General features: G+C 39.4%; 1 protein-coding gene across 2 annotated transcripts; it reads right to left on the bottom strand.

Moving 5' to 3' along the window:
• Positions 1-1,135: 1,135 nt before the first annotated feature.
• TES (testin LIM domain protein) lies at positions 1,136-27,312 on the bottom strand. 2 transcript variants are annotated; one of them, XM_027731074.2, is made up of 7 exons: positions 27,223-27,312; positions 18,464-18,549; positions 9,448-9,700; positions 7,962-8,297; positions 4,480-4,695; positions 3,813-3,971; positions 1,136-2,593 (listed from the first exon to the last, which is right to left on the bottom strand). In XM_027731074.2, the coding sequence occupies exons 1-7, from the start codon at positions 27,247-27,249 to the stop codon at positions 2,402-2,404; spliced, it is 1,269 nt and encodes a 422-aa protein (XP_027586875.1). In that variant the 5' UTR covers positions 27,250-27,312; the 3' UTR covers positions 1,136-2,401. The 2 variants fall into 2 exon arrangements, with proteins under 2 accessions (XP_027586875.1, XP_027586876.1); XM_027731075.2 differs by lacking the exon at positions 27,223-27,312 and adding an exon at positions 26,629-26,661.
• Between the last annotated feature and the right edge of the window lie 567 nt (positions 27,313-27,879).

Below are 27,879 nucleotides of genomic sequence, written 5' to 3'. Positions count from 1 at the left end.
CATCAGGTTCCAGGGAGGAGAGCCAGAAGGGATCAAGCAAGCAGGATTCTCAAGGAGAGAGTCAGATAAAGCCAGCAAGCCAACATGCTTCAGGAGGGGCATGGAAAAAGTCAGTCCCAGAAGCTGATGGACTATTGAGATGTTTCGTTTGACATCAGTTTCGTTAGCAATTCTATCTTGATGGAATGAGTGAGCCCTGAGGTAGTTCCTGCTCACCCTTTTAAATGAAGGTTACACAATAATAACGTTTAATAAAGAAAACAAGATTTAAATTGAAAAGATTGCCATCAGTGCAAGCAAACACGTTAAGGAGAAAGTTGTTACAATGAGGTGGCGAGGGAAGGGTGAGGAAAGGTGCACAACAGCTTTTTGGAGTTCTTTATAAAGGTCAGCTTCATCTTCAAGAATAGATGTTAGTGAGTGGGTGAGGACAGATGTACTCAAGACACATAAACCCCAGTCACTATTAATCCATCCTTATATATAATAATTAAAGAAGACCTTATCGCACCCCCCAGATGGCATTCTCACAGCATGTCCTGTACAGGTTAAGGTACACAACCTGCTACAGGTTAAGTAGCACTTAAATGGAAAAACCTTCTCTTACTGAGACTTCCTGGTTTTCCCGGGTTTGAAACTGCAAAACTGGCAAGAATACAGCCCTGTTGGTATGAGCTGAAATACATATACTTTTTTTGTACACTCCGAGGAACTCTGAGAAAAGCTGTCCAGGCTTCCAGAACACGGACATAAAACTTGATTCTTAACTTAGGCAACATATTAAGTATGTATCTCACACCACTTTCTCATTTTTGCAGTACCCAAAGGATCACAATGCACTTTACTTTCTCAGCACCTTAACTCACCTTTGTGAATTAAAAATTTCCCATACAATGTCTCAAAATAGTTTATGTGAACAAAGAATAAATTAACACTGAGTTCTGAGTTGTGTATTTGTTGGAACAAGACCTATAAACACATCAACAATGTTACACAAGACAGTAAGCACTGTACAGTAACACAGGCTTTAAGTTATTTGAAAATAACATTCAAATCAAAGAAAAGTATGGAAACATTTCCCCTCCTCTTTGCCTCCCCTGAAGGGGATTCAATAAGAACAGAATTAGGAGACAACTAAGTGAACAACACTAATTTTATTTGTAAATGTTACAATACAGTCGCCGTAAAACATAAAAGAGCTGAACATAAGACTTGCACGGCTTTTTTTTTAAAAATCAGCTATTTTATTATGTTTTTAGGCCAAAGACTCCCCATTCAGTGTTTGGCACAAAGATAACTAAAATGCTTCACTGTAGATCTGTAATTCTTAAGAAAAAGAAATAGCCCACATTTGGTTTATCTAGTAAGCAAAGGTAATACACAGCTGTGAATTTTTTCACTCAAATACTGAAGTCTTTTGGGAAAGGCTTCTTTGTGCTTTGGTTAAGAACTTAAAAATCAAAAGGCTAAGCAGGATCCTTTTGCAGAAATACATTCTTGGAAATGCATACAGTATTGTGTGCCACATCCCTCTGATAGAAGGCACAATTTAGGAAAAGAACATTCATGAAATAAAACAGAAGCCAGTTTAGAAAGGCTAAGAGTCACACACTACTCCTGGTGGATTTTTTTTTTAAATCTAGGCAAGACCTGCTCTTATTTTCTAACACCAACACTCTCCCCCTAGTCCATAACCTAACTTCAGTATTCATAAAATTAAAACTTTTCCAAGCACAAACAGTTGTAAGAGAGAAATACGAGCCAACAGAGTTTTCTGCTGGTGGAGTTGCTTTCAAAACTAGATGCAAGAGTAGTCACTACCCCTCAAGAACCCATGTGTCAAAAACAAGCAAATGATTACAGGCAAACTTTTTTTCAAGTGTCATTCTCCCTGCATACTTGAGGTCAGGTGAACAAAGCTGTACGTGCCAGTAAAACTGATCATTTTGTCTAAAGTGCTTGATGAAAGCAGGGAAACTATAAAAATGATAAATTAGTGAAACCAGAGGTGTAAGAGTTACATTTATCATACAAACCAGGATAAACTGGAGGATTTTCACAATTTCTTTGTTCCATTAGACAAGATGCAGCAAAAAGATCCTTCACAGTGAAGAGCTCCTTTAAAGTGTATGTAGTTCCTAACGCATTTTTTCTTATATTTCTGGGATGTGAAGTAATTTGATATAAAACTCAGGAACAGTATTCCAAAAAAGAAAGTATTATTATAGCTGAGAAATGAAGATTACATAGGAAGTTTTAGTAATAAAAAAAAAAAAAAAAATCTTTGGGAATTGCTATTTAATACTTTGAATAACTTCAAATGCCCTGATACTATATATTTTACAGTAGAAATGCAAGAGCCTTTGGAACACAGCAATGCTTGGTTGGTTCTGTGCATGTGTTATGACATCATCTTTTTCTTACATTCCACTGAGCAAAAAACCATCCCTTCCACAGGTATGAACTTCTGGTCAATTAGACACTTGCTGCAACAGGAACACAGGAAGCACTCCTGAGTAGCATGCCAGTTGAAGTTGTTGTATGTCACACGCTGAACTTCTGGATCTATAGCATTATGACAGCCTTGGCAGATCTGCTTAGAAATAAAACAACACTTAAATGAAGCATACACATGCTCTCTTCAAGTCCAATAAAGGCTGGAATTCTTAAATGTTTTTGGAAAAGAGAGGTGTTGAAAGAAGCCTTTTAAAGCTTTAAACCAGCTTTTGGTTTTTTCCTTATTTTTAAAGCAGCATTCTGATTAGAATTCAGTTGAGGACACAAAAATAATAAAATGGACATAAGAAATTATTTGCTGTTGGGACTAAACTTAGATAGTTAGGATGGTTAGGATTTCCCAATATCCCAATATTCATAAAAACCTGTTATGTCAAACAGCATAGATCTTTATATATTAACCTATACATCTGAAGAGATTAGTTACATATCTTCCTATGCATTGACAGTTGTACAGCAATGCCCAATAATTAAATGCTATTCGAAAGTCTTGGATGTTATTCATCTTAAAATCTGTTTGGTCACAAATTATCACTCAGATCAAGGAAGTTAATGTTTTAAGAAGAAAAAAAAAGAAGCCTCTCCAAAAGACAATTCCTCATACCTACCCCAGGTGATTATTAACTGCCAGCTAGAGATAACAGTTCTTCTCTCCATTCACTATATAAACAGTCTAATGCACATTAGGTTGAACTCTCAACTAGCACCTAGTTAACTGATACGATACGAATGGACCCTCATCTCAGATTAGTTTCCATCATAACCGTGAATCAAGAACCACCATTTTGTTCCAAAATTCTGGCTTCATCCTGTCATTCACTCTCCTTTATAGCTCATGTTGTCAGAAATACAAAGAAACAAAGTACCTAGATTGCAGTTGCCACTACAGGCTTTTACCAGATCAGCTGAAGTTGACTCCCACCAGTCTCAATAAACCACAGTTGACAAGAACTAAACATTTAGCAGCATCACTTATCTTTACCTACCTTGCCCCTTCTGTTATCAAGTCCTGCTTCACCTGGCTAAGATCAAGGTATTTTTCCATCATTTTTCCTTCTTCCCTTGGCAGTGGCTTTTATTTAAGTTTATAAGTTGACAAAATACTTGCCTGATTTTAAGTTGTGGGTTTTTTTTTTTTAACAAAGGGTTTTGAGAAAGATCACTGACTCAAGCCTAAACATACATTCAATTTATACTCTTCAGATATTCCCACACTGGGAAAAAGTAAGAATTTCAAGCTCCATAGACATATGTTTCCTTCCTTCTCAGCACTAAGATGTCAGTAAGGATCTTACCTCAGCGTGGTTCTTCACGTAGCAGGATTTGCAGACTGGCTTGTCATTCACCACTACATAGATTTCCCCAGCCAAAACACAATCACAATCAAAACAGCAGAAGTGTTTCAGATGCCAGTTTTGACCTTCCGCCTGAGTATATTCATTGCTGAATATTAGCTATGAGGAAGATATAAACAGATACATTCATTTGAACAGGATTTCTTTTACTATATCTAGCTTCAGGATGTTTTGTAATTTTCAAGGAACTCCCGGTGGTTCCAGCACTGTTTGTTTCCCAAAAGCCTCCATGCGGTTCACTAAGAGCCCACAGCTGCCAGCAGGCCCAGGAGGAGTGTTTCTTGTGTGCTGCCCAGAGTCGGTTCGCCCTCTAGTGCACCTCATGAGCAAAGAACTGCACAACAGGACTTGCTGGAAGCATTTCCCCTCATATTTCCACATCCTTTGTCCCTGTAGACCGTGCAAAATCCCCACCAAATCCAAAGCAAACTATGGATCTTCCTAAATGTGCAGTATTCGTATCAGTTTCGGTTGTTTGCAACTACTATCAGCTAAGGCTAGTGAAAGGATATCCTCTCCCTGCACTGAAATGTTTTACTAAAAACATTAATCACTTCCCAGGGGAACAAACTTGTGCCCTACAAGAAAAGACTAGAATATTTCCTACCTCATCACATCCAGCACAGCGGGGTTTCTCACTATCGCAGTAATGTCTTCCACAGTACAGGTTACCATTCTTCCAGAAATAGATCATGTCTACTAGAAGTTCACTGCAGGTGCAACAGACAAAACAAGCTGGGTGCCACAATTTGTCATATCCAGCACGTTCTGCATAGACAGCTGGGTCACCTTCTTTCATGTTCAGTTTGCAGTGATAGCAGGACTGGAAAGAGGTTATTACCAAGTTAATTACGTCTTTGAGAGGTACATTTATAGAAATTACATATTATCAATATATTTAATAAACTCCACCTTCCCAGACTGAAATTAAAGTATTAGTTTACTCCCACGATCAGACAGTAGTGGTACAGGATGCCATATCTGAGGTTTAACTAAGCAATTCAAGATGATGCACATTCTACTGGCATAGCATTAGTGCTGTTTAAAAGGATATTGTATTTTGCCATATTCAGATTCTGCAATTACAGTCTGGTGTTTAAAAAAAACCAACAGGCAATTAAAATTCATGTTATGCTCTATTAGTCTTACATACTCAAGAAAAAGGAGAGAATAATAAACCTCCATCAAAGTTAACCAGCTAGACCATGACTAGCACACATGACAGGAAAATTGCTGTACTTATACATCATGAGCAGATCAAGCCCTACCTGCATCACTGGTGAAGAAAAAAAAACTGTGAATATTTCAAACAAAGTTGTGTTCTAGGGATGCTAGTCACTCATGGCTGTTGTCCAACAGTCTATGATTAATGATCTTAGGACAGGGAGAGTGACTGTGGAAAAGGGACTACAAAGCGCATGAACACATCTACACTACAAATAATTCCAAAGAGTTTGTAGTCAGTCTTCTGCTCTATACCTGGTTACAGAGAGGGTTTTGTCATCAAGTCAAAAAAGGCAGGTTATTTCTGTTACTGAACCCCAATTTTTTTTTATCTACAGTTTAATCACCAGTTTGGCATTTCCTGCACTCCAGTTGGTCTGCAGGCTGGGCTGAACATCCTGGGAAGGTTTTCCTCTACGACCCACATCATGACAAGCCCAGTCACAAAAGGCTTTGTGTGTGCATATAAAAATAAAATACATATAAAGTGCCTTGGCTGTAAGGCATATTGATCAGATCTGAGGCAGTTTCAAAATATACACAGAAAGACACCAAAAGGGGAGGAAGAACAACTTGGAACAGAATATGTAGGGACACTAATGAAAGTGTAAATATATGTATATAAAGCTTTGCAGCTTTTCTTTCTACTTTAGACCTCATACTCCAAGAGAAGTCAATTGGAAGGTTAAGTAGCTGCATAGACCCAGAGGAAGGCAACACGATTCATTAACCTACCATTTACGACATCTCCAGCCTAGGTGGTTAAAAGGTACATAAAGATTTGCTTCTTTACAACATGAAAATATGCTGAATATCTACTTTCCTTTTATTCAGCTTTCAGGTATGGTGAAAGATTTATTTTTTTTTTAAACACAGAGACAATTACTATAGGTATATTTACATTAATAGTGGAGACCTGGTTGTTAGTGGTTTACTGTTATTTTTTGCTTTTTATTAGGTTTCAAAGAACTGCAATCTATTCCTGTAGCGAAAATAAATTTTCCACAGCTACAGGAACATGTGCTTTCAGACTCAGTCTGAAAGACAACATAGAAGAAAATTTGATGACCAAAGATGTAGAACCAATCGAAAAAAGTATAGACAAAGATGGCATTTCTTCTGTTAAGGATTTAAGAGCTCTTCTGTGTATTATTTTGAATTGCTAAAAAGAAGTTAAGGTAATGATAAACTATACAGCTGAAATGAAGTATCACTGCAGAAATCAGACCCCTCCCCCAAATACTTAAAAATAACATATCTGAATCCTGATTATTTAGCTCAGCATAAACTCAGTACCTAACAACAGATAAGCAACTCAAATATTCACTTACACTATTTAACACTTCTAAAGCCTTATTCTAAATCATTGCTCACAGTGATAAGACATGCCTGGCTTAAATTGTAGGAAGAATACTCAGGTGCTGGAGTAAGGAAAGTCTGGAAGTGATAAATAGGTGTAATGTAAAAACAAAGCACTTTTTGATACAATTACTCAAGAGGACGGAGTGCCTCCTGCCATTAACTTAATGTAGTCCAAGGCAGTTGGCCTACAGGGTACACTGCAATGTGTGTATTTCTGTAGGTCTCCCTTGAGGAGGTAAGTGAAGAATTGCTGCGGTGAAACTAAAGTAAGCCAGTAGGAAAGTCTGATTTAAAACAAAATGACAGTAACCTAATAAAGCCATGATAAAATAACTTTTTAGTATCTTAGATTTCCCAGGACAAGATAATGGTAAAAAAAAAAATTTAGAAAATAGCTACAGGTAGCCAAGTGGCACAGAACAAGACTGATTAGGGTAAGTGTACATGTTCAAAGCTAAAACTTAAGTGTTGATTTTGTATTTCACACCACAAGTCATATACTGTGTCAGTTTAAAAACAAACAACAACAAAAAAAACCACACCAAAAAAAGCATACCACACTCCCCAATAACATCAAAAGCCAAATTCTACAACCCATGTTAACAAGCAAACTTTCTTCTTTACCTAGAACTTGTATATTCATTTTCTGTAAGTAACCTGCAGACAAATAACTTTGGGGATTCATACATATAATAGCAACATTTCTAGAAATCAAGTTACAGTAGCTTTTGACACTCTTAAATCAATGTCTACCTCCATTAAACTAATTTAATGTTACTTCAGTAACATTACCCCTATTTTGTATTTGTAATTAGTAGCTGTGACATGCACAGCAGAAGTCAGCAAGTTACGGCAGAAATACTTGATTAAGGCTGTAGTTTTCAAAATATCAGTGAAAACTGGGTAACTGATTTTTGCTGAACTATTACCAGGCAGAAATCAGATGCCAAACAATAGATAAGAAAATGGATCTGAATATGAAAAGAGGGCTAGTGAAAACAGCCATTATATGGCTTGACTTGTTAGATATGGGATGGAGAGGCATTACTTTATTATTTCTTAGTTTCATTTAATTTTAAACACAATTTGTCAAGTGGGTAATTTTGGTGCTCTTCCAAGAAAGAAGAGAAAACAGGCTTCTAAAATTAAACTAAACTCTTTAACAGGAGAATAATGTAAGAATTAGTCTGTTAAGACTACACCAGTTTTTTTGATTATTATTCTGTAAAAGCCACACTGCTATACTATCTCCAAGCTAACATGTTTTTGCATCAAGGATGAGAATGACACCTAGGAAGTTATTTGCTGCAACGCATTAAATACTGTCAGAAACCAGGGCTCTCTGCAGACACTCACAGCATTTTTCCAGTTCCCCTTCATTCTTTCCCTCCCCAGATTTTCACTATTCCAAGTTAACAAACAATTTAATTGGTTAAAATGACCAAATAGAGCACTCTGGTGATAATATACCTTCTTGCGTTATCTTTCCCTTCTTATACTTACATACTGAGATGCTTTCTGATCTGAGGACTTGTCCTCCATTGCTCCTACAGCAGATGAGGTGCCTCTGTCGCCATCCTTCAGGTTATTCTCGTCAGCAGCTCTTGCTTCCACATCACCAGGGAGCTTGACATCTCCTACACCAAGTGCCTCGTTTTTGTACTTCTTCACAAATTGTTCCATCTGCTTAACTTCATTGGGGGAGAGCTCGTGGCATTTTGAAGGATCTTGATCGTGAGCAGGCAGCTGCTTAGCCAACTGCTTCTTCCTGTACTGCGCGCCTTCCGAGCCAGCAACAGGCTGCTTCTCCTTTGGTAGCATCTGCATGTACTGTCTAGCCTGAATAAAGAAGGAATCAGATAGCACTTCAATTACTGACCCATTCTCTTAAGCAAACACACAACTAAAATAATCTTTACTGTTGTTAGCGACAGTTGAATTTGTCAAAAACAAAGTTCTTTCCATAAACATTAAACTCCAGAAACACTGTAACACAGAGGTATTAATTCACTTCTTCCCAGAGTAAGACAAAGGCTTGCTTTTAAACCTTTTATAACATACAGAAAAGAGTTATTAGTTCTCAGAGTAAGTAACATTTACACAGCACCTTGTCTCTATCTATAACTACTGATCATCAGCATAGTCTTAGAAAAATAGAATCTGAAATAGTCTGCCTGGGGGATACAGACCATTGAAAAAAATAACTCTTGCTAAATAAAGGTAAAAACCCTCCAACCCTCTAGTTTTAATAAAGCAATGACAAGCCTAAAAAAAAAAATCCAAGTAGTAACTGAACATTAAGTAACAGTCAATTTAGATGCACAAGGTTTGATTAATTCACTGAAAAGGGGTAGGTCAGAGATAACGTGATTCTGGCATGGATCACACAATCCTGCAGTACAATAAATTAACAATCAGAGTTTGAAAAGTGAAGCAAAATCCTCAGAAGGCTATCTACCATCTCATCTACTTCAGCTGAAAATATACTGGCAGAGAGCTGCTCTTTTAGATGTCAACACTGACCTTATTCTTACCATATACAGTAAAAGCTATAAGCAAGACTGTGTTCCCCTTAACTTAAAACAATGACATAAATTGATGGGGGGTTTTGGTGTTGTTTTTTTCTTTTTTTTTTCGTTTGTTTGTTTTTTGTTTTGGTTTGTTTTTTCCTTTAAGCCCACACTCCATGAAAATTTTTCAAGTTTATTAAAAAAAAGGCAGGTTAGAGAAATCAGGACTCCAGGGACTTACAGTTAAGAGTTATCTGCTATTAAAAACCATCTCATCTCCCCAGATTTTAAGAACTTCCACATACAAGCATCCATGAAGCAAGATGACAGAGGTAAGACTTATTAAAAAGGCACCATATTTTCAGTTTTGAAGAGGAAGAGAAGGCTACAAGTGGTAAAGTTATCCTTCCAGTAAGCTCTACTACTTTATTTCCCATCAACTCCTGCCTTGAACATGAAAAAAAGCAAGCTTGACTTACAAGTGTCTGATTCTGAACAGGAGGAGCCCACTCATAAGTCACAGTATTGATGGATATGTTCTTCTTGGCTGGCACTGGATTGGTCAGTATCATTACATTGCGTTTATACACGGGATTGCCATCATTCTTCAGCTTTGCAATAAGGGTCGTGTATTTTGTGTCTTCAAAGAGTTTCCCCACTTTCCGATCTTCCTCATTGCTTGAGAGGATATCATGCTCTTCCTGGCCACATTTGCAGTTGCGGCATATTTTTCTGAAATTCATGGAAACAGCAACAAATTACCATCTCAATCAAAATGACATCTCACACCAGCTGTGTGTGTAGTAACATCACCTAACCTCTTGTTTCCAGTGTTTTGATTAGGAAATATCGTTTCCTAAAAAATTAGGAAGCTTTTTACAAGTTATTTCATAACATGTTAAACACCTCTTTATTTCTCCTGTTGTATTATTTACATTGTTTACAGATATTGTTATCAGATAGATATCAGTCAACTACACTAATGCATTTTGAATATGATGCCATATCATTCCTTCAGTTACATCTCAACACTGGTCACACACATACATGTCCATTATCAGCCACCTACCAGATTTATTTTAAGTTGCCTTGATGCATCTACATGACCCCCTCAGCAATCACTTATTTGGGCTTTTAGTTTTTCAGTTGATCTTTATACACTCAGAGTTACATACACCGTACTATTTTGTTCATATGCATTTCACTATATGCATGATATTCGGTTATCACAGAGTTGCCATCATGTGGAAACAAGTATTTCTTAGAAAGGAAAAAAAGTGCATACATTCATGTATACAGTGTAACTGCACCAAGTTCTGTTCAAAGCATACCATTTAAAGAGAAGATGAAAGAAAAGTGTAAGGCTTATATGGACAAAGCCTTTCGAACAGCTCTGAACCAAGTCAGAAGTACTCTGGCACATGCTGTGGAGAGAATTTTCACGGATAACAGCCTTAAAAGGTAGAAGCATATCTACTTACTTAGATATAAATGGTATTCTTTTATATACAAGACACTTCAACTGCTTTGGCTAATGGATATGAGAAAGCAATTTATTACCTTAAGCATAATTAAACAATTCACATATGATGAGCAGAACCTTGGATTAGACAAGCTAGTTTATTATTTATTCATGGCTTCCCCACAACTTCAGTTCAAAGTAGTCAGTCACTGTATACAGAAACTAGTGAAGCTGGATGTTAACTAAAGGTTCTTATTATAGACTAAGAAAACAGATCAACCTTCTGGATCTCTGGAGTTTGAAGAAGAATGAGCAATATTTTACCCCATTATCTATCCTTTACCCCATTAGTTATTCTTCAAACAGCATAAACTACTACCTATAAATTGCTTCTCAACCCTGCATGCCAAAACCCATTGAACTCTAACCTTGTTCCGCATCTTGCTTTCTACAGTCTTGAAAACAAGTTAGGTGCCTTAAGATAAGGTATGTCACAGGTACAAGACAAGAACATGCCACTGACCCCAGAAGGCCTCTGAGGGGATAGAAAGGAAGGAAGAAGGAGGACCTGAGTTTAACTGGTCATGTGAAGTGATGCACAGCCAGCCTCAAATATATGCCCTCCATATGTACACCAGTTTACGATGTGGGATACTATCAGTTCAGTGTGTGGTGGATGCTGCCCTGGTCATGTGGTTATACAGCAACCACAAATTATGGTAACAAGTTATAACGCCAACTACAAATAAAAATAATAGCTAACTGCAATAAAAATGAACCACTCCACTCTAATAACATGCAAAATAAGGTTGTTAAGCAGAAGGGACTTCACTTTACAACAGAAATATCTAAACAGATCAATAATTGGCTGTACAACAGCTTCCAACTCATTTCCACAACAGGAAAGATGCACAATGTCAAAGCTGATACTTATCTGAATAGCTACTCAACACTAAGTACCTTTGCAATCTCCCAGCTTACCAAAATGTTCAAACATGAACTAGCATCGCCCATTAAGCATAAGAGTTGTACTGAGCATTTCAAGCAATCGAAACAAAGTTTTGCAAGATCTTCAGCATCAGTCGACACGAGCCCTTTACATAGCTAATACCTAGAGATGGTTTAATAAACTAATAAAGAAATTCATACTCACTTTGCTCATCTTTTAAGGCATGCATGTGATTATACCTTATTACCAACTCTTCATCATATCTTCTTTGAAATCTAATACAAGGTGACAAGATCAGACCTTGTTTTTCAAAAATTTAGTGATTATTATATCATGATCATAATGTAGCTTTGTGCCTCACCACATACATGCAACTGGACTTGAAGAATTTAGTCCATCTGAACATCTCACCAGATATTTTGTTTACTTTTTCAACTTAAATCTTTAAGCAATAGTAAGCCCCGGTTTTACTCTTACCTCTTGACAGAATGTGATCTAATAACACTGGTGAGCAAACCGATATTCTCAAGTAACCTGCACAGACTCATGCAAGTAAAGTATAATCTCGCTGTCCAGAACTGCTCTGCTTGTAGGACAAACCTCAATAAGAACAGTTTGTATTGTTTTATTGCCTGTGCAGTCACAACTGCAATGTGACAGACTGTGCAGCTCTCCCCATCTGTAAAGCATCCAACTACAGAGAGGCAGCACTGACAGCCTGCAGAGACCAGATCACCCCTCATAAGCTCTGGTGGAATTCTTCCCAAGACTTTCACATGTGCTGGAAGAGCCACAAGGGCACCTTATTTTTGCTCACATTATGCTATTAGGAAAAGATATGCAATGTCATGACATTCTTTCAGAATGCAGAACAGCTTAGAGATCCTGTTTTTATTTTCAACTATGTGAATGCCTAGACTCAATAACTGCTGTTATCATTCTCTGTTCTACCTTAAAGGCTTAATATGTTTCACTAATTTCAGTATCCGTGAGAGATTTTATTTTTTTGTTTTCCTCATAAATAGGGGGTTGCAAAGAAGTGAAAGCATACAATTTGTCCTCAGATCCTTCCTGGGACCCACTGTGAAAACTGGCATAGAACTACTGTGCTTTGTACTTGCACTGAAAATAACGAGATACTAATCTTCCCTGCCCCCGCACCTACCGAAATTAAGAATCCGAGTGTGTACATTTCAGTATAATGCCATCTCCTTCCTCTTTCATGGTTAAGTGAATGACTCTGCCTACAGAGTCTGGAAGAAGCTGGTACAGGGGCTATGTTGCAAAATTACAAGGGTAGTGGCCTTGGCACTAGAACTTGTGGACAACTAGGGCCACATCAGAATCATGTTCATTGTCAGTCCCCTCTGCAGAAGGAATATGGCCAATTACTTCCTTTTAGAACAGACAGACCGGTCATTTCTGGCTACGCACACATTTCTGGCTATGATACAGCTATCTCACTGAAGCGACCCCATGCCATTACCTCAAACTTATACTTCACAAGTCTGTCTGATAATTGGTGCTTCATCTTTGGCGTTAACATGTTAACACCTCAAATGTGCCAGAAAAAAACCCCAGTTGCTGTTATATACATACACAGACATATACATATATAAACACGTATGTATGTATAGGCAACTTTATCTCCTTTGACTCTATCACAATAACAGGCAGTGAAAATTTCTTGTTCTCTCCACCTGTACTGTTGAAAACGTTTCCCCTCCACTTGAGGGCATTTGGCAAGATCCCTACTGAAGGAGATGTTATGGACTTGTAGTTACATGTTCACAGCTCTCTGGACCTCAGAGCAGAAATGTTCCTCCACACAATTCTCAACAATTTGGGAAGGTCTTCCCATTCAAAACATGGAAGACTGTGAAGTTTCCTCCCTATCTGTGGAATTAAAAGTTGCATACCTGTAAAATAGAGATCTAGTAGATAGTGCCTTGTCTCCAGGTCTTGAGACACTACAGAGAAGCAAGAAAGGTATACAGATTCCATCCTCTCTCTCAAGTGGTAAATTCCTTTGTCCTGGAAGTCTACTGACTGCAAGGATCAAACAATTCCAGTCCCTTCTCCAGGACCAAATGCTGCATCCAACCAAAGGTTACATCCTCCTGCTTTCCTATGTTTTGGTGCATGGAGAGGAAAAATCATTCTGACCATGATCCTGCCTATGCTAGCTATTAGTGACAGGAGGCAGCAGATGCAAGCACAGAGAAACCCTCAACAAATACCTGGCAAGTCCTGAGGCTTGGAAAGACTAACACATGGAAAGACTAACCTCTTCCTATCACAGAATGGGTACGGCTGGAAGGGACCACAGTGAGTTATCTGGTCCAACCTCTCTGTTCAAGCAGGGCCATTGTAGAGCACATGGCACAGGACTGCATCCAGGTGGTTCTTGAGTATCTCCAGCAAGGGAGACTCCACAACCTCTCTGGGCAATCTATTCCAGTGCGTGGTCACCTGCACAGTAAAGAAATTCTTCCTTATATTCAGGTGGAACTTCCTGTGCATCAGTTTCTGTCTGTTGTCTCCAGTCCCATTGTTGGTACCACCCAAAAGAGCCTGACTCCATTCTCGTCACCCTCCTTTCAGATACTTATAGACATTGACAAGGTCCCCTCTCAGTTGTCTCTTCTTGAGGCTAAACAGTCACAGCTCCCTCAGCCTTTCCTCAGAAGAGAGATGCTCCAGTCCCTTTAATCATATTTGTTGCCCTCCACTGGACCACTCCAGGAGCTCCATGTCTCCTGTACTGAGGAACCCAGAGCTGGACACAGCATTCCTGATGTGGCCTCACCAGGGCTGGGCAGGATCACCTCCCTCAACCTGCTGGCAATGTTCTTCCTGATGCACCCCAGGATGCCACCGGCCTTCTTGGCCACCAGGGCACGCTGCTGGCTCATGGACAGCTTGTTGTCCACCAGGACCCACAGGTCCTTCTCCGCAGAGCTGCTTTTCAGCAGGTCGGCCCCAGTCAGTATTGGTACCTGAGGTTATTCTTCCCCGGGTACAGGACCCTGCATTTGTCTTTGCTGAATTTCAGACAGTTCTTCTGTGCCCATCTCTCCAACATCTCAAGGTGCTTTTGAAGGGCTGCACAGAACCCTCGTTATCATCCACTCCTCCAGCTTTGTGTTGGCAGTGAACCTGTTGAGAAAGCATCTGTCCCTTCATTCAGGTCTGTAATTCTATGATTCCTTCTGTTACGTTTCCTTCCTATCTATGAAGCTATATAATTGCAAATGCTTTGAACTGCATCTCATACTTGCCTGTCAGTGGTAGTATCAGAGAATCTTAAAGTCAACTTAAAGCTCTCCCTGCCTTCCAGGGATTTTATCTGTGCAGAGAAGCCAGATGCTGGAAAAGGTCATTCTCAAGCTTAAGATTCTTATCCCCAGAAGTTTCTTCATATCTTGGCAAGCCACAGCAGAGACCATTATCACTATCTGGTATATACACGACCAAGATAAATCAGAACCTTCCCTCCCACTTCTAACAACTTCTAACTCCTGTCCCGTATTTCCCTCTAACGGGAAATATGTTCTCAAAGAGCAACATGTAACTGAGTAGCAGTCTTGCATCCAGCCTGCCCTGCTACATGTGTGTGGAGGCTGTTTTGCAGACTGAACTAAGTATAACACCAAAATTAAGAAAACCCTTCCTGATGCTGCTTCTACACTTGGACAGAAGTATGATTCTGAGGACAATTTTGAAAGCAAAAGCTATGAGCTCACTAAGATAAAGCAGATAATTTTTAATCATTCAGCTACATTGTAGACCCTGTCTTTCATTTAATGTTCAGCTCACAACACTGAGGCTATCAGAATTTCAAAATTCAGGAAAAAAAAATTACTAAAGGCTTTGTTTACCATCATTTTTATACTACCCTCAATTTACAGTTCTGCACCTATAAAACCTTCACACAATAATGTCTCAAAATTTACAGTACAAACTTGCCATCCCAGAAGAGATATTTTCCAAACACTCCCAGTACAGAGAAGAAGGGTGTAGCAACTCTGTGTAAAACTCTGTCACTAGATAGGTACTTAGATTTTTTTGTACTCTTTCCAATCTGACCCCCCAGAGGAAAAGCTGAGACTCTTTTGTACGGAAATACAGAAAGAAATTACTTGGTAGCTGTTTGAGGAACACCGTTTCAGCGGATCAGGCCAAGGGCTGTGTGAGGCGGCTCCCCCCAGGAGAGGGCAGTGTCACCCTTACACCGCCCGCAGCCGCTGCTGCCTCACTTACCGTGCTGCGTCAGGCTCGTAAGGAGATCACCGTCTTCCTAATGCCTGTAGGGGGCTGTGCTTTGTGTTTGTAGCTAAAACAGCCTTGATAGCACTTGCTATTGCTGAGCACTTCTGGCACAAAGTCAAGGCTCCTTTGTTTTTGCACTCTGCCCCTACCTCAGCAAGTGAAGATGCTGGGAAGGGGCACAGCCGACTCAAATTGGCCAGAGAAATGCTGAATACTATATAATGTCACGATCAGCAGTATGACAGAGCTAAAGGGTCAAGAAGGCAGGGTTTCTAACTTCTAGAGTAGACTGCTTGGAGACTGGCTGGGCATCAGTCTGCTGATGGGAGGTGGCCGGTGACTGCCTTTGCATCACTTGCTCACCTCCCATTTCACCTATTAAACTGACTTGACTTCAACACATGAGTTCTCATTTTTGTTCTTGCTTTTTGGTCCCACACTGTGTACGCAGGACAGGGAGCAAGCAGCTGTGTGGGGTGCTTGGTTGCTGGCTGGCCTCGTTCCCCCCCCCCCCAGTTATTCCCCAATGAGTAACAGATTCTCTAACTACAATTCTTACTTCAACACTTGTCTTTTGCAGATGAGTAACAGTAAAATTAGCGATTAAACTTGAACTGATTTTGATCATTCATGCTACAAAGACAATATTCTGTTCACTTGTGCTACAGTTTGTTTCTACTTCAGTTTCAAATTTTAAGGCTAATGACTAAGTGAAAAGAATCTTTCTGTTCAAGTGGTAGACTCCCAAAATACCTGCATCATGCAAAGTATATTAATATTTTTTCTTTGAAAACTGTTTACACAAAACTGAATTAAGACTTCAAATTCACACCCTTACAGTCCCCAGTAGCAGCTCTGCTGGAGAAACAGCTGTTTTCTAACCCATTCTTGAATTGTCCCAATTGCTAACTTTTCAGCTGTTTCAGAGGTATGTGCCACATTTTTCTGACTCATAGATGAAGCTTCTCAGAACGCTTCCAGTCACCTTATTTATCTCGTCTATCCTATATAGATTCAATTTCCAAATGAAATCTTACTTAAATTGTCACTGTTTTTACATCTTTTTCCTTACCTGCTCTTTAGTCCACTGCTGTCTACAAGCTCTTCCTTTCTAGGAGAGGCAGTGTTCTGATGAGCTATGAATTTAGGACCTGGCACAATGAGGCCTAACCACAGGAAGACAGTGAAACACATAAAGAAAAGCAGACGCTTCCTAACTTGGCAATCATACTAATATGTGACTAAATCACTTCAGCCATTTTATTTCTTTTTACACCAAATTCTTCCCTTTTAAAGAATAAGCTAGCAATTACAAAGTCTAACACTGAGAGCTAAGCAAAAGAAGAAAAAAAAAAGGGAGAAAAAAAAGTTCACTGGACTAATCTTTTTCCTCCCACACTTGTGATTTCCCCATCTATCATGGTGACTGTGAACAAAGAGCTTTCGAGTAGAAAGCAATACGTTTCTCATCTAACCATAGATAAACACTATTTACTCTTGCATTTTTTAATTCTCTTTTATTGCATTACCTCCACACATTAAGTGTGTTCTGTTTTATTTTACTAGTACTTCTACACAAGTTCCTTCAGTGACTCAGTGCATATTGAAAAAGTCATTCCATAAATTGTGTCTTTTATCTTTAGATGATCACATTTACTTATTAGTGCATTACCACTTCTTGCTCCATATCATTATTTGTAAGTTATTTCTATAGCTACATATTACAGATACACAATCAACAAGCTATATTCTTATCAACTTATAGCAAGCTTTTGCTGTCTTTTGTTTTTGTTTGCCTGGTTATTTTCTAAACAGTCTCATCTGCAGTCAAATATTTGGGCAAAGACAAAATTTCCTAGGCCTTATTAGCACCTGATGCTGCCATGACTGGGATACAAAGCCTACCTTCAAAAAACCCCACAAAATAAAACTCTACTGCAGATACAATTATGGTTCTAGCTAAACAGCGTTGACAATATGTAATAATTTTTACTGTTAGCATGTGCTAGTGCTACTAACAATTATCTGTTTTTATGTCCTTTTCAGGTGTTTTCCCTTTCAGAAGGACTTTTTTTAAAAAATCAGAATCACTAAGCTACATCTTAAAGCATACCCAGTACAATGAGTCAACTGGGTCAGCTACATATATATGCATTAATATACATACACAGATGTTGTTCCAATAAAACAAGAAAGGTCTTAATGGCATACAAAGTTTCTGCCCAAATGGTACAGACCATAACACAGACTATTTACTGCTATCATCAACTCACTGTACAGTAACAGTGAGTTACTGTTACTCCAAGGTTGAGTACTATCCAAGTTACTTGAATTGTGCCACCTCTTCCCCCTTTGAAGTCATTTGTAGCTGTATAAAAAGTTTCAACATATTTTCAAAATAATTTTACCTTGAGTCTCAGATCAAAGCTTATCTATTTGGTCAGGAGTTGAGAATGCATTTTATCACTGAGATAAAACACACTTCTTCCCTGTCAATTCTCTTACAGTAAGGATAGCTATGTTTTTACAAACCTACTTCACATGTTTAGTCAGCTAAAGCAAATGCTTCAGTAGAAGTACTACCATTTTTTTTTCAGTGTAGATGAAATGTACGTTCACAAGTGATTAGATACTTAAACACTCTGTTGTAATGCATCTGAGAAGCTTTGGTCCTAAACCTTGTCAGCTTTTTAAAAGCATCTCAATAGTTTAATCAAAAGAGAGAACAAAAGCAGTCACTTAGACATTTGCATACATGTACTTAGGTCTACAGTGCTGAGTCACAGTATAGGATACATCTGGTGTCACTTACCTCCAGTAATGAAGCTCAAATCCTTCACACTTATCCTTGCATTTTAAGCAGGGGGCACCAAACCCTTCCTCGTGGCCCAAGCCCATCTGCGTACAGAGCAAGATAACTATAGTCAGCTTCAAGAATAATACTGCATGAGTGATCTTACTGCTGCCTTTATAATCTGCAATCTACAGTTAAAGCAAAAGATTAAGCGCCTGAGTAAGCTGACATCAGGACAGCATTTTGGGGTCCACTCACCTTCCTATTGTATCTACATAACTAACAGTGTTCACACCAGCCTGTTCACAGAGTTGAGCTAGCAGGCAGAGCTAGCTTTAGCCAAAAGCAAGTATTTTTCTGGTGACTTGTCTCCCCATCCCAGCTTGCTCTACAAGCATCAGACAAGGGAAGAAGCACATTCTTTGCATCCCTTCCTTAGGTTTGAAGCTCTGAAACCACAGTGAGTGAGGCCAGAAGACTTTAAGTCAAAGGACATTTAATCCAGCTGTCAGGACCAAGTGATTTAAAGTATATGACTTGGCAAAATACAGGAGATCAAGAAATAAACAACCCCCACATTTACATTTATTTAGGAATAAAGGTAACAACTAAGCATTTAGTCTAATATTTCTCAGTATATTTGAGACTGCACTCTGATAGTGGACTCATACCAGCTTATTTTTGGAGGGAAATGGAAACAGCACAGTTAGCAAAAGCAATGACCATAAGTGATAAGTAAAGGGTTTCATGGTGAAAAAATTAAAAGGACAGATGACCAATTCTTAATGCAGAGGAAATACGAGAGAATATAAAAAAAAAAAACAGTGCAGAGTGAAGGCCAGGTATTCACATAATATATCAACACATCAACAAATTTAACTGAGTAACAGCCACTTGAAGCTTGAGGTGAAAAACAGACATGAAGCACCATAACTTATGCGTTCATATAACACAGTAAATTTAAAATGTATCATTCCAGCTCTTTAAACCTTTAGGAAACATTGCTCTTAAATCAGACAGATGAAGGACCACAGAATTGTGGCCACAGCAGGGTATGCAGGCTCATGCCCAACGCGCAGAGAGGAACCCATCCCCACATCCCCAGCCACCACTCCAGCAGCATGAGGAGTGCTCCCAGCTTTCTGGGTAGACACTGTGTGAGGGATGGTCATTGTGAAGGAGACAGCTCACCTACAGTTTAGCTTTTACCACAAATGGAAACTGAGCTAAAGCTGACAATTTCTGGTACGAATCTTAGTTCTGGCAACAATAGCACAATGCCAAAGTTGATTAGATGTTGTGATACAGTTTTATTATTAAGTTTGTCATTTAATTTGAGAAATTGTACTACTATTGGTTTATGTACAAGGATGTAAACAGCTCAACTTTCAACTTGTTTCTGTCCAAAACGAAGGAACAGATTATTCATATACCACTTATTTAATGAAGAACACGTGGTAAGATGCAGGGAATACCACATTTTCGGTTATTTTATAATTTAAAGAATCAGTGCCTTTACAAAGAGGTCCCTGGGTGCAATGGTAGGAATGTGGTAAAAGAGGAACCCGTAACAAAAGGTAGGAGCGCAACTTGACATTTCCATGTCTTCCCCCCACAACATTTCTTTTACCTCCTCAGTCCCACCAAGAGACTCAGGTCTCAGCTGCTTTTCCTTCCTTCCCCAAAGGGGACTTCTGAACCACCAGACAGGTGAACTGCATTACTCCTTCTCCTTCCACAGACAGTAAGACACAACACTGGTTACTCAGCCTTGCAGAAGATTGATAGGGCCCTTCCAACGTTCAAGATATCTCCAGAATTTGAAAGGATGTGGCTATACAGTGAGAATGCTATTAATGGGCTGCAACAATTAACAGTGAGCCTCAGATTAAACCCTTAAAAATTAAATCTTCAATATCATTTTGCAGATCTTTCTCCTGTGCTCTTCACTACTCCAAGGGGAGAAGCAAACAGATCCATGCTAAAGCTATTCTTGGATTTACTATAAAATCCCAGGAATCTTCTGATTTGAAGGTTACCTAACTATTAATCTATTTGAGGAACAGATGGGAAAACACCTGCATAGCACAACAGATTTCTAGCACATCCTAATGTGCTTTAGGGACTTTCAAAGAAGGGAAGGTAAAGCAAGAATGAAAAAGGAGGGGAAAAAAGAGACCATGAGAACAAGACACATTAGGAATTCCATATGCTGTGCCTGCTTAATTGCTGAGACCTGATCTTGTACTACTATATTCTGTGCTATGAGATGTCTTCTCTAGTAGAGAAGACAAACTGAAAATCAAAATAGGTTACAGCACTTAAACTTTAGAAACAAAAGAAAAATAATATTTCTTATGATTCCGGAATGAAAAAAAACCAAAACCACACCACTACAAAAGACGTGTTCATATCTGGACAATGCTCTTATAAAACTGTGACAGACAGTGAGAAAAAAGAAAAAATTTCAGATCTGTAGCAAAGAGCAGCATCCCATGAACCACTCTATACTTGTTATTATTTAACGTCTATTAAAATTGATGGTAAGTTTGATCTTGTTGTTTTTTTTTTTAAATACGCATTTTGAATTAGGGAAAAGTTGACCAGAATTAAGAAGACTGGGTATGAAAGACCCTTTTGCACAGAAAGAAGGATGCCAAAAAGTGATTGCATCCAAGAAAAATATTTCAAAGATGATCCAGGCAGGACAAGCAGAAGAATAAATCAAGGAGCTGCAGTAGCCTATGATAGTACACAAGTACTAAGAATTTATTTTATTATGATGTCTTCAACAAAATATCATACAGCTCAGGATCTAAATATTTAAGACACTGCTACACAGAGTATCATCAAGAGACTAACAGGTAATAAAAATACCTCAGCTGGATAGAAAACAAATGTTTATTCACAAAGTCCAGCATCATACTAGCTATGTTTGAATGCAGCTGACATACTATCTATACACACTATCTAACACTACCTATAAACCTCCAATACAACTCTATCCATCACCCAATGCTGCAGAGGCATTTTCACAATATTCTGTGTATTTGTTTTGACATCAGCGCTCTTACCCAGTTGCATCTTTTACCATTAGGTTTTCAGAAGTGGACCTGGAAACCTACAGACTCACTTTTTACGATCTTTAGCCATGCAGGAGAGTGCGTGCTCTCAAACTAAAAAGCAGGCATAAAGAAAAAGTGTTAAACAGGACTTTAAAAATGAAAAAAACCAGAAACACACACAGAGCAGTACATGACTACAGTTAGATCTTGTGTAATCTGGAATGCCATGACAGAAGCCTCCTCACTCCCTTGACACTCGCCCTGTTCATTTAACCAAGTTTAAGAGTCTAGAAAACAGGTGTGACAAGCTTTCATCTTCACAGCTCTACTCTTCTTGCAGGTCTCCAGCACCTAAAAGAACTTGACCAACTCTGCACATTAGCAAAAAGTATGTATTAGGGAGTTTTGTTCATATACCCCTGTATAAAACATATATATATGCATACATCCCATACACATACATATTAGTTATATATATAAATGAAACATGCATATCTATTTAGGTTAGATGGTAAAACAATTTTAAAATACAATTTACATCAATGCCTTTACATCTGTAAACTCTGTATCTGCTCAGAAGAAGCCATTAATTTGCATAACATGTTGAGTATAATTCTTGAGGTAAAAAATATAAATGTGGTTTTAAGCAACTTTTACCAATAAAATTTCATTGACAATCACTACTCACTATTACTTACTTAGAGGGAAATAAACACATTTCGTTTTTTTCCAGGAACAGTTTCAGAAGTAGATCTTTGTTATTTTAATGGCAGAATACTGTAACTCAAAGAATGTTAATTTTCCACCTCACTGTTAGGTACTTGGCTTATAAATATGCCATATCAAAGAAAGCTTCACTTGATCTTAGAAGCCACATAGTCCTGCATTCAAAGAGTTTTTTTGACTTGCTATTCAGGCATTTCATGATATTTTATGGTCAGACACCTGGAGAATACTTCTGCCACAGGAGGAAAAAGAAAAACTCAGAAAGTTTAATTTAGCCTTGCCATATTTGCCAAGCTGATATGGAGGGATACTGGACAAAAAAAACCAACTAGGGATGTGGATTCAGATAGGTGTTTCAGAAAAACTATTCACATGATATATTTTTTTCAAATTTTGATGGGAAAAAAAACCCCAAGCCAAACACCACAGCATATGCAGGAAGCAGTTACTCAGTTTCCTTGTTAACAAAACTGAAGTAGTTCCTCTTATATCTCCACCAACACTTTCATACTTCTACTTGCAGGCAAAAATCACCCATGAATAAAACTACATTTCTTTGATCTTACTACATATAAGAAACAGTAAAAAAAGCTCTACTATACAGGGTTCCCATGGCAGTAACACCAAAACAAACAGTGATCTCAACAGGAAGTGCAGTCCAGCAGGTTACTAAATCATGCTTTGCAAAACACAAAAAAGTTGACTTTGCTCCTATACACACTTTATTCACCATTCATTTATCAGATAAAAGATCATTACAGTTGTTGACTTAACGACTAAAGCATTCCATGTTTGCTTTTCCACCTGTAATAGAACAAATTAAGTCTCACACCATAAAAAAAGAACCACGCAGAAATTTCACATTAGAGAAGTTGCACCTCTTCCCCCCAAGTTCCCCCACCCCTTCTCCATCGCAATCAAAGTTCTTTTTATAAAGCAAGTATTATACTGTGAAAGCTTATACAGAACAGACTCACTGCCAGATTCTTATTTTCTCTAATGAAGCATGAGACCATGCTACCAGCAGGACTGCAAAGCATGACTGTGACCTGCTGATTCATTTTACCAAGTTCACAGAGGTGACAGACAGGGCAGGAATCCAGACTGTTAGAACAAAGTTCTGCTAGAGTCTTCAACACAAAGCATTAAGTCTTCGTTTTCCCTATACCCTCAAAGTAAGGTTTGAGAACACAGCATATATTGTGTTTGGGAGAAACAGTGGTCTGTTTGTTGCACAAGCACTTCTCAAGCTGGAGCTACTGTTTTTACCCTTCAGCTCTGCTGTGGAATCTCTTTTTATACAAAACGCTATCTTCATGATCCTCAAATGCAAGAGCAAATCCAATTCCTTGTGAGAAAAAGGAGAAAACTGTACAGTAATCCTTAAACGCTCCTTCTCCTTTAAATGGAAATTATAACAGACAGTAAGGTATCAGGCTTACTATTCACAAAGCAGCCAAAAAGACAGTATTCACTGCCTAGATATTTGCCAGTCATCTCATGTGTCTAAGAAGATTGGTGAACTGATTACAAAAAAATTAAATGTTATTCCAAATATTTGCATATGTTCTGCATATATATTCCTCAGTGCATAAAGTTCATGCTGAAATTTCTGTTTCTGGCAGACTGTGGTTGTCCAGAGCCCAGGATTCAGACTAGAAGAGACATCTGGCTACATGGTAGTATTGGTTCCTCTAGCCACTTGTTAAGACAGTAAGATGAGTTTTACAGCACATAAAAGAAACCAAACAGAAGTTGAATTAAAAGTCTGAGCTGAAGTAATTGTGTCCTCAGATACCTCACAGATAAACACTACAGAAAGGTATGTTACACAGGACTACTGTGTAAGAGCAAATATATAAGGTATCCACTGCTAAAAGATGGGTTAGAAATAGTGTCAGGTGGGGCAGTAACTCTTCCTGCTGAAAGACAGGTATGTTGTTTGAGCCCTAGGGGTCTTGTACTAGAGGGAAGCAATTCCAGTCAGAGGAACTGTGCTAGAACTGTTAAATTTGAGGGGAAAAAAACCCCAAACCTGATATCAACAATAAAAACAGACTTTTACCGAGTGCTTTTTTCCTTTGTACAAACCTAGACTTGTAGATATAAACGTATGCAGCAGTTTTCCAAAGAGACAATGATGCAGTTTACAACTAAAGAACGGATTCATGGGTTACTGACACTTAGAGAAACCTTAGAAATGTCACCTTGGAAACTTCATCTATTGAGTTTTCCAGAAACAGAAAACACCCCAGTATATTATCCTGTGCAGTTATACATTAGCAGTTGTGAGCAGGGAAACAAATTTTTCTACAGTATCAGCTGAGTGTCTACACTGAACACTGCTCCACCAGGCATTAATTTCCCTCTGCTCCATTGAACACTGGGGCTACCCAATAGTCAACTTCTAAATTCAGACTTTGAGTTCAGAAAAGCAAGGGAATGACAGCTTATTTCTGGACAGTGTGACAATTTCTGCTTTCTTCTGCCCAGTGTTCTAGGAACGTCCTACCCAACAGGCAGGTCAGCCACTACCTAATGTTTACGTCTATTTGCCAGGCAGTAAATAGGCACAAGTCACTACAAAATAAAACGTTACATGAGGTTGCAAGCACATTTTGTAAAAGGACTCAAGTTATTTTGCCCAAGGGTGCAAAAGATATATGAGAACTACAACACATGGTAAAGTAACTCATTGCTGCTGATGGACTAAAAAAATCTGACACGGACATCTCCAGCTCAGGACAAGTTTCAAGCCAAATAGTTTACTGGTTTTGATAAACTTGACTGGAAACTTCTCAGAATGTTCTTCCATCTTTCAAGAGAGGGAAGTTGGCCAAAAAAAAAAAAAATAGAGAGAAGCAAAAAGATGATAAACAGGTTTGTTGAGAATTGGAATTAAAGGATGGGAACTGAAGACACAGTTATTTCAGAGCTGATGTGAGCTGTCACTTTCTTTCCAGCGCACAAAATCTAGGAAGTTTTGATTAAGTAAATATTGGTAGATATAAAAGAAGGAAAGGATTTGGTACCAAACACACTGGTACATAACAAAGCTTCCCAGTCCTCCCTGCAGTGACTTGTCACTGATCCTTGTCTGTTCTCTTGGAAATGAGCTTCACCCAAGTTTCAAAGAGAAAGAAGATGAGGAGGAGATGTGAACAAGAGTGGGGACATAGGGGAAGAACAGAAGTAGTCTTCTGAACATACATATAGTAGACACAAAGAAAATGTAAAGTTTTTCCCAGCATAGACATCTCTGTGTATTAACACTAAAGCTGAACAGAACAAAAAGACAAATTACTTTCTACAAACAGAGCTTTGCTAGCTTCTGTCTCTGTCTGAGCAGGTTCAGAAAAGTCTTCAGGAAACTTTGAAGATGATGAAGAAGAGTAAAAGATGACTAAAGAAAAAGATGGCAAAAATAGTCAAATAAACTTACAACACACACAACTGCCCAATAATTACAGTGCAATTTAAAGCAGATGTTCAGCAACTACAAGTTCACTCAAACCAACATTCAGCAGAATTTTATCAGTCATTTCACAGCATTTCACTTTCTCTTTAGATGGAGAAATTCTGAGTAGGAATGCTCTATCTTCCACAAATATGCATCTCCCACCTCCTGGAGTTCAAAAAACTATCAGTTAACAAGCCTTGTGATGCCATCAATTTTAAGTTTTAAATAGTGCTTTGATAATATAAGCAAATATACTCAGGTTGTTTTCATTACATACAAGGAGTCATATGAGGGGAACAACCCTGTGCACACAACTATCTTCTAAAGACAGCGATAGTATTTAGCTACACCCATCTATACACTGATGGCCTAATGTTGATAAGGGGTTGATAGATGTAGTTTCTCCAAACCACGATCCTCATCCAGGTGACATTATGGTTTGAAGCAAGCTCTAACTTTTTCACTAGGATTCAGCCTTGACAAGTAGCTTTCCATGCAGCACAACTACTTCCACACTCCTGTCAGTTTCTGACCTGCAAGCTGGAAAAGCACAGAAGTATACAAAAGTGCATATGTGTATTTTAAAACAAGTTGCTACCTTTAAATATAGAAATCCAGGAATAAAACCTACAAGTGTTCACACAACATGCATTTCAAAAGACTAGTTTTCAAACATCAGTGATATTATTATGTACAGATTTAACCCATGTTAATATGTAAAACTCCTTCTGCCATTATCAAATAGTGTTGAAACAGCTACTATAAAGAAAAATGTCAGTGATTTAACACTGCATTTAATTTGCAAAAGTACCAGAAGCAAAGATTTATATGTGCATCCCATATGAAGTCAGTTTTATATAGGAAGCTTTAAATAGCGAGTTTTAGAGAGAGATTTAATACAACTGGATTACCTATTGGTTTTTGTTACTTACCTTATGCTTCTTTCCAGTTTGACTCCAAACTAACTAGTCAATATGCCTTTAAAAAGAGAGAGAAACCAATCCTAGGTCTCTGTCTCAGGTAGGTAATCCACAGGAACGCTGACAACGCACTTGTAAGGAGCCAGTCACATCATCCGTCAGAAACTAACCTTCAGCCTGTCCACAAACAGCTCTTTGGTTGCTTGCAATTTAAGTTTCATACTTACATACAATGAGCAAAACCTGAAGACATCTATCAGCTCTGAGAGGTTTACTGGGGCGGGAGGGGAGAATACATGTTTTTACTCGCATATAATGGTACGTCCCCACATGACCACCTCGGACACAAACTGCGGCGATTACCTACGGTCGGAGCAGCGGGGCAGCTCAGCCGTCTCCGCACCAGGAGGTCACCTGGCAGGCAGCTCCCCTGCCTCCTACCTCTGAGTCGGGGCGGCGGGGCAATGGGAAGGGCTGACCCGGAGGCCGAGGAACGACCCCAGCGCAGCGCCCGCGGGGGGCGGCAGAAACGAGGCGGGTCCGCCGCTCCCAGCGGAGCAGACGCCGGCCGCCGCGGCAGGTGACCCGGCGGGCAGCCTCCCTTACCTTCTTCACTTTGCTCTCCAGGTCCATGTCGGGGCCGGCCGGGCCGGCCGTGAGGCGGCTCCCGCGGGGCGCGGAGGTGAGGCGGCTCGCGCGCTCCACGGCGCTCAAACTTCCGCTGCCCCGGGGCAGTGGCCGCAGCCGAACAAAGGCCGCGCGGCAGCCAATCCGCGCCCGGCCGCGCCGGCCCTGCAGCCAATCCGCGCCGCCCGGTCCCGCCCGGCCCCGCCTCCGGGCACGGCCGTGAGTCATTCCCGGCGGGACGGGCGGAGCAGGGCATGGCGAGGTGAGCGCTACTGCAGCCGCTTGCCTTGGAGTACAGGCGCTTGGAAACGCGAAGCCTCCCGAAGGATGAGAAGAGAGGAAATCTCGGGCTGTAATGAGAGTGTGCCCTTGCCGTCAGGAGGGCCAGTGGTATCCTGGGGTGCACCGGGAAGATTGTGGCCAGCAGGTCGAGGGAGGTGATCCTGCCTCTCTACTCGGCCCTAGTGAGGCCATATCTGGAGTGCTGTGCCCGGTTCTGGGCTCCTCAGAACAAGAAAGACAAGGAGCTACAGGAGGGGATACAGAGAGGCCACAAAGGTGATTAAGAGTCTGGAGCATCTCTCCCGTGAGGAGAGACTGCGGGAACTGGGCTTGTTTAGTCTGGAGAAGACTGAG

The sequence above is a fragment of the Pipra filicauda genome, unplaced genomic scaffold (assembly GCF_003945595.2).
Source record: "Pipra filicauda isolate LSUMZ 115617 unplaced genomic scaffold, ASM394559v2 scaffold210_size2929891_pilon, whole genome shotgun sequence".
Classification (NCBI taxonomy): domain Eukaryota; kingdom Metazoa; phylum Chordata; class Aves; order Passeriformes; family Pipridae; genus Pipra; species Pipra filicauda.
The sequence above is the reverse complement of the archived record's forward strand: the minus strand, read 5'-3'. Positions and strand labels throughout refer to the sequence as shown.